The following is a 7,141-nucleotide window of genomic DNA, read 5'->3' on the forward strand; positions in this document are numbered from 1 at the left end:
ATCAATGGCACATGAGTGATTTTCAACAATAAATGTGTACTGTAGTCTTCTTCATGGAAAAATAAGACATCCCCCTGAAAATAAGACCTAGGGCATATTTTGGCATTTCAAAAAATATAAGACAGTGCCTTATAATCGGGGAAACGGTACTTAGTAGTAGTAGTGTACTGCTTTGTTACCCACACAAGAAAGTTAACTTTATTTTTTTTACATAATTCGAAATGAAACAGAAAATCATTTACTTGGCCTGCAAAGTGGATATTGTAAAATGTTTGAAGGCTAACTCCACTTTTGTGTAAAAATTTAGTGAATAAAAAATTAACACTGTTTATACAATTGGAAGGCAGATTATTGCAACACTTTAACATCTGAGGAATGTAGTGGGGGTCTTATAGAAAGGGGCATTCTTCTCTGCCCATAAGCCCACCCCAAACCTCCATGCTACCTGTATCCCTTACCTTCTCTAAATCCCATGACTCCTTTCAACCAATTTTTATTGAAGTTGGAACATCAATGCTTACTCCAGGATTTACCAGTTACAAAGTGACATGGGCCTTTTTTTTAATTATTGGTAAAAACACATTACCATGACTGGAAGTTGTACTGTTCTTTTGGCTGTGGACATCAAGTTCAGATTGTGTTTTTTTATATATTGATAAATTTATAATATATAATAAAGCAAGGTCATCCGATCACAGCAGAATAGAGTGATGATGCACCTCTTTGTATTACATTGCAGACTCCGTTAGCAAAGAGGTAAATTGCATTTTAACAATGCTGGTTAATAACCTACATAAACCTAAAACTATTCTGGATATTCTATGCTTCTCATTTAATTGAGTTAAAAAGCAAACTGATCTGTTTAGTGTCATTTGCATTCCTTTATTGTGAAGCTTTATGTGTCATTACGCTTTCATGATGTACAATAGATCATTTTGTTTGGGCATTTATATTCCTGATCTCTGTATAGGCAAAGTAGTTTAATAAGTAATTAACCTTATAGATAATGCAGCTCTCACTATTTCACTGTTGTTGCTGGAGACAAGTCATTACATTTCTGCTTTACAGTACAATGGACAGAATAAAGTTATAAAGTTATACCATAAACCTAATGAAACTGTAATCCTCCATTGTAAATGAAATGTATTTGTTTTATTACAGACTAAGCAATATCAAAACTTGCAGCAAATATGTGTCTAATTAACAGTGATTTCCAGAAATTGCTGCTATAATCTGGGAGTATTATTTGAAACTAAACTTTATAAAGGACCACTTGTATTTCAGTACAGCAGATACACATAGGAAAAGGGTTCGGCAAAAATATAAGTAATGTGATTGGTTTGCTCATCGAATTTTGCCTGGTGCTTATTTAAAGCAGATCTAAACTTTAGAACAAAACATTTTATATATTGCAGCCAGTAGATTTGTAAGTCAGTAGATTGTAAGTCAGTAGATTTAATTGCTGGAAATATTTCTTTTTTTTCATTTTTTTTTATTATCACTTGCTAGTAACACACTTTCTGTCCTTGGCAACGCCCATTCGCAGTTCGTAATGCATGGTTTTGGAATGTGGGAGCAAACCAGAGTACCTGGAGGAAACCCACGCAAATACGGGGAGAACCTGCAAACTCCATGCAGATAATGTTCTGGTCGAGATTCAAATCTGGGACCTAGCACTGCAAAGACCAGAGTGCTAATCTCTGAGCCACTGTGCTGTATTTCGTAAAAGTTTAGCAGAGGAAGAGAGCACAGGACGTTTTAAAAACTCTAGCTGTTTTTTTTATTTACTTATTTATTTTTTTTAATATACAGGATTTGATAGAACAAAACACCTTCATTGTTTTTTTTTAACACTTTTTTTTTTTTTTAAAGAAAGAAAATAAGAAAATGGTATTGTTGGGACTTGGATATACTTAAAACTTTTGTTTATAAAGAATTATTTTCAGATAAGCTGCATACTTTAGATAGATTTTAGCACATATTGTTGCAAAAAAGTAGTGTTTACTATTTCATTTTTCACACTTTTTTTCCTGCATGGTGTAAACCTCTAGCTTCTTTATCAGTATTACCTTGCATCATTTTCACCATGAGTTATTACCTTATACCATATACCAATGATCTTTTTGGCTCTCTGTAAGGGTGCCATTCTTCCCACAGTGGCCAGCAATGTAGGAGACATTCTTCCTACTGACCACCACACTAATGTACTGTGAACTGTGCATATATTAAATAAAGTAGAGACCTGAAAGGTATTTGAAGGGGTTAAATGTTAAAAAAAAAAATGTTGAAAAAAACTACTCTATGGGGCTTCATTGAGGAAATATTCTTTCACTTTCTGTTCTTGAGACAATCATTTGTGAAAAAGGAAGTAAGGGAAAATCTGCAATCGGGAAATGGATGTCAAAAAGGGGCAGTGGTTTTAGCATCCCCCTTTTTAAAAGAATCTTTCCAGTGGAAATCTATTTAATATCATGACATGTTAACTCCATGCCTCTATATGATTGTGAGTTGCAGTATTGTACACAAGAGCTTGGTCCATATTGACGCGATAGCATTAGGCAGTTGCTGCAGTTTTGTTAGATGCACATCCATGATACAAACCTCATATTCCACCACATACCAAAAATTTTGTCTTAAATTCAAATCTGGTGGCCATGGTGTGAACTCCTTGTAATTCTCAAAAAAAAAAATTTGAGATGATTTTAACTTTGTGACATGGCACTTTATCTGTCTTGAAGCAGCTATCTATCAGAAGATTGATACACTCTGGTCATATTGGGATGGACATGCCCAGCAGCAATTCTAATGTAGGCTGTGGTATTTAAATTATTTTCTGTTGGTATTAAGGGGTCCAAAGTGTGGCATTAAAAAACCACCAGGCAGAACTGCTGATATAAGACAAAATGGATCTATGCTTTCATGTTGTTATTGCCAAATTACAACCCGCCATCTGTATGTTGCAGTGCACATTGAAACTTGTAAGACCAGGCAACATCTTTCCAATCTTCTCTTGTCTAATTTTGGTAAGCCTGTATGAGAATTGTAGCCTCAGGTGCTTCTTCTTAACTGACAGGAGTGGCATTCACTTTGGTTTTCTGGTGATCATTTGCCATTGATCAGCACATTGCAGATCAGCAGTTTTAGAAATACTTAGACCAGCACACCTAGGACTGACAACCATGCCATGTTCAAAGTCGCCAAAATCATTTATCCTCAATTTAAACTGCTTGCTTGCTGCAATGTGACCTGCTGATTAGACATTTGCATTAACAAGCACTTTATTGGGTGTACATTATAAAATTGATGTTTCTCCTTTAGTATTTATTATTATGTTAGGGATTGGGATTATTGTACAGATACAAGCTTCTGGTGAGACCTAAACCAATGACAGTTGGATACCAATTGGAACAATAGATGGCAAACTGTGGTTTACCACATCTGGATGCTTGTCATGTATTTCCATTTTAATTGCCATTTTTATTGTGTGTTGGTATTTTTTATGAAATTTAAATACTTTATTATAGTGATTTGGTTTCTTTTTTTTGGAACCTTCCTTAACTGTGGTTTAGGTATATGATAGCACTGGATAGTGATTCTGCCGATTACGGCGGCCATCAAAGAATTAATCACAGAACAGAGTTCTTCTCGGAAAATACTGCGTACAACAATCTTCCAAATTCACTTTTGGTAAGTACTGTATTTCAAAAAAGAATTGTTGAGAAACAAATCTCCTTGAAGTTAACATTATTTGCAGTTATTGGATTGCATAGCATGAGGTAGCAGCCACCAGGTTAGAAGGATTTATCTGACAGCACAGAACCAGCTTTATCTCTATTGCTGAAAAAAATGGTAAATTATGGAGCATTATACAATAAACACCAAGTTATATGCATATTTTTGGTAACCTACATTGTAATTTCATTTGTCATAAACCTAGTTATTATGGCAGTGAAAACACCAAAGTTTTTTTTTTTTACTTTAACATTTTAAATATTTCCACATCCACATTTTGTTAACTGTACTATATACTTTGATTTTGTAGATTAGCCATTGGAGTTTGAGTAGATAAGCATATGCTATTACATGTGGCCTCTCTGCTTAGCATACAAATAATGTACTGGCTATAGTGGGAGTCCAATAATTTCATTGGGCCTGATTTACTTAAGCTCTCCAAGACTGGAGAGGATACACTTTCATCAGTGAACCTGGGTAATCGAGGAAACACGGAATGGACTTTTTAAAAGTATTTTGCTATTTGTTGGCAAATGTTTTCAGATCCGGACCAGATCTATTCCAGGTTTGCTGGATGACCCAGGTTCACTAATTAAAGTGTATCTTCCCCAGTCTTGAAGAGCTTTAATAAATCAGACCCATTGAGTCAGCTGACTTTTACCACAAAGAAGGAGCACAACCATTCAGTGTCACTGCAAAGCAAAAAACAGGGCCTGTATTTGTAAGGGGTGAATATGGTTACTCCCATGTACTTATATAATTAAAAATTGGACATATCGGTGTTTTTAACACACAAGGACTAACTAACATTTGTTTTTTGACTGGATAATACATTTCCATTTATTAGGTTATTAAAACACATGTGTAGAAATAAACGTGGCTCAGGATTGCAGTGTTCTCCCCAGCCCCTTTTAGCTGGGAGCACTTTTCGGCAATCACCCGGCTGTTTTTGGGTGGTTACTGAAGACTTGGGTCACAATACAAGGGCTGACACCCGCCTATAATTTCTTCCCACCCAGCTTAAAAAAATTTCTGGGTTGAGCACTGGATTGTTTCCTGCCTTGAAGCTAACCCCCCCCCAGTATACCAAAACAACCCTAAATAGTACAGAAACGACCTACAGGTTCAAAGTTTACAAAGTTGTAAACAAGCAAACAGCAGAAATGAGGCTGAATAACCACTAAAAATGCCTTACAACTGGTAATATGGCTGGATTTTATTGGATTTCACCACAATTTCAACTTATTTGTAATTCAAAACCAGAAAGCAAATTAACTAATAAGTGGTAGATTTTTGTGGACAGTTAATTCCATTATTATTAACTTATTATTTTGTATTTTTTTAACACCAACATATTACACGACGCTGTACAGAATCCATATCAACTGTCCTTCACCATCTTACTGTCTAATGTCCATAGTCCATATGTCATTTTCACCATCTAATGACAATTTTTTGAGGTGAAGCCAATTAACCTAACTGCATGTTTTTGGTATATTGGAGGAAATAAGAATGCCCAAAGGAAACCCACAAAAACACAGGGAGAAAATGCAAACTCTTTGAACATAGAATCTTGGCCACGTTTTGAACGTGGGACCTAGCACTGCAAAGGGCAAAAGTGCTAGCCACTGAGTAAACCATGCTGCTCCTTATGCATGTGATTGTTCTGTTTTTTTCACATGTATGTATAAAATTATATCTTATAAGTTTATGAAACAGCTCATACAAGGCCTATTTGCAAGGTGCAACATATTCAATATGTTTTTTTTTCTATAAATTGTGTTGAAAATCAACAATCTCCACCACTGAGCATTGTAGACATATTTGTTCCTTTTTGACAGTAGAAACCCCCTTCAGGAAAATGTCATGAACTCTAAAACACTATGTATTGCTTTATTGCTTTTTATATTAATTCCATACACTATTATTGTACCAGCAGCACTGGTCCAGACCTTTCTTTTATTGATTTTTGTTTGAAAGGCTTGTTATGATTCTGCTCTGTTATGTATAACAAATTATAGGTAATCCACCATGTCATCATACCCAACTCATTTGTTGCTCTCAAACATTTTTTTTGTTTAGCTGCATATTGTAGATTATAAGGGATGTGAAAACACAGCACCTTCCATTCTTCTCGCTGAGAATAGTTTAATACCTTTATTTTTTTACAGCTTTCCTAGATGACTTGCTGCGCTCTAGTGGTTAACATGTACCACTTCACTTAACACTCCACCAGCTCCTGTATTGTTACTTACTCATTCACTTACACAATAGGAATTTTCTAATATTGTCATTATTTGTAAAAAATCTGCTATCTGCTAACATTTTACCTTTCTTTCTGGATTGTTTCCTTCTATTCTAGATTTACATTCCATGCAGAGTGGCTCTTGTTCTTCAAAACATCGACAAATACTAAGGAGCACGGTAGCATCTTTATCTAAACAATGTGAGCGCAAGGTGTTTAGAAGAAGAATCATTCACACAATGCCGAGTGTCATAGAATGTGCTCAGGGTTATTCGCAGAACTCTAATGGATAGAGATTGCAGGCTGAATTATCTTACACTGAAAGCGATGGTAAACATTTCGAGAGAAGGTCTTTTTTTTTTTGTATTATTTATTTAATAATACATGACACAAGTGTTATTTTGTGCTGCTTGCTTGCAAAATGTGAACTAAATGCTCTATGTCGCCTGGGGATCAATTGCAGTTCATACAACAGTGGAAGACCTTGGGCCAAACAATTCTGAAATTGCTTTTCACTCTGCCCCAAATAAAAATAGAAAAAATAGGTCTGACTAAATCAAGTATAATTTAGTTAAAAACTTTTTTGAAATGTAAACTGTACATACAGCAAGGAAGTTTCAGGATACTACTTGAAGATAAAATTGGTGTCCAGAATTTTTAGGTTGGTCATTCAAACATTTTGGTTTTATATGTGGACACTCATTATCCATCATGTCAATTCTCTTTAGGTCAAAGCTAAGGGAGAATAACACCCTGATATCATCACGCAGTAGTATCTTTGCTGTATGTAAATTATTATGTTACAAAATTAGCACCTCTTCCAGGTAGGCCTATGGATTTCTGTATCCAGCCATGGTTGGTTAGAGAGCATTTTTTGAAGGTGGTTTTAAATACAAAGTAGCTGCACATCAATAAATGCTTTTTATTTATTAAGATGAAAAAGCTTTATTATTCTTAGATAATTCCAGTCAATTTCCTCTGATGCATTTCAACCCATTAAGAACTTATTCTTAGAAATATGCAGGAGATGTTATCCTCCATGAATAGCAAACCTTTTTTTTAATTATATATAAATATGTTCCCCACTGTGACTGATAACAGGAAGTCATAGCTCCTCCTGGAGCAATACCATTTTGGGATCTTATGGTCAAGAGCATAGTTCAG

The 7,141-nt window shown here is 35.1% G+C and overlaps 1 protein-coding gene across 1 annotated transcript in view; it reads left to right on the forward strand.

Moving 5' to 3' along the window:
• The window catches only part of GBE1 (1,4-alpha-glucan branching enzyme 1), a 98,489-nt gene extending 92,137 nt beyond the window's left edge, over positions 1–6,352 (forward strand). Inside the window, exons 16-17 of the mRNA XM_072431969.1 lie at positions 3,570–3,687; positions 6,095–6,352. Coding sequence (XP_072288070.1) covers positions 3,570–3,687; positions 6,095–6,148 — 172 coding nt within the window. The 3' untranslated portion in view covers positions 6,149–6,352. The remainder of the gene's footprint in view (positions 1–3,569; positions 3,688–6,094) is intronic.
• Positions 6,353–7,141: the final 789 nt, after the last annotated feature.

This window comes from Pyxicephalus adspersus, chromosome 1, assembly GCF_032062135.1.
Source record: "Pyxicephalus adspersus chromosome 1, UCB_Pads_2.0, whole genome shotgun sequence".
Classification (NCBI taxonomy): Eukaryota; Metazoa; Chordata; class Amphibia; order Anura; family Pyxicephalidae; genus Pyxicephalus; species Pyxicephalus adspersus.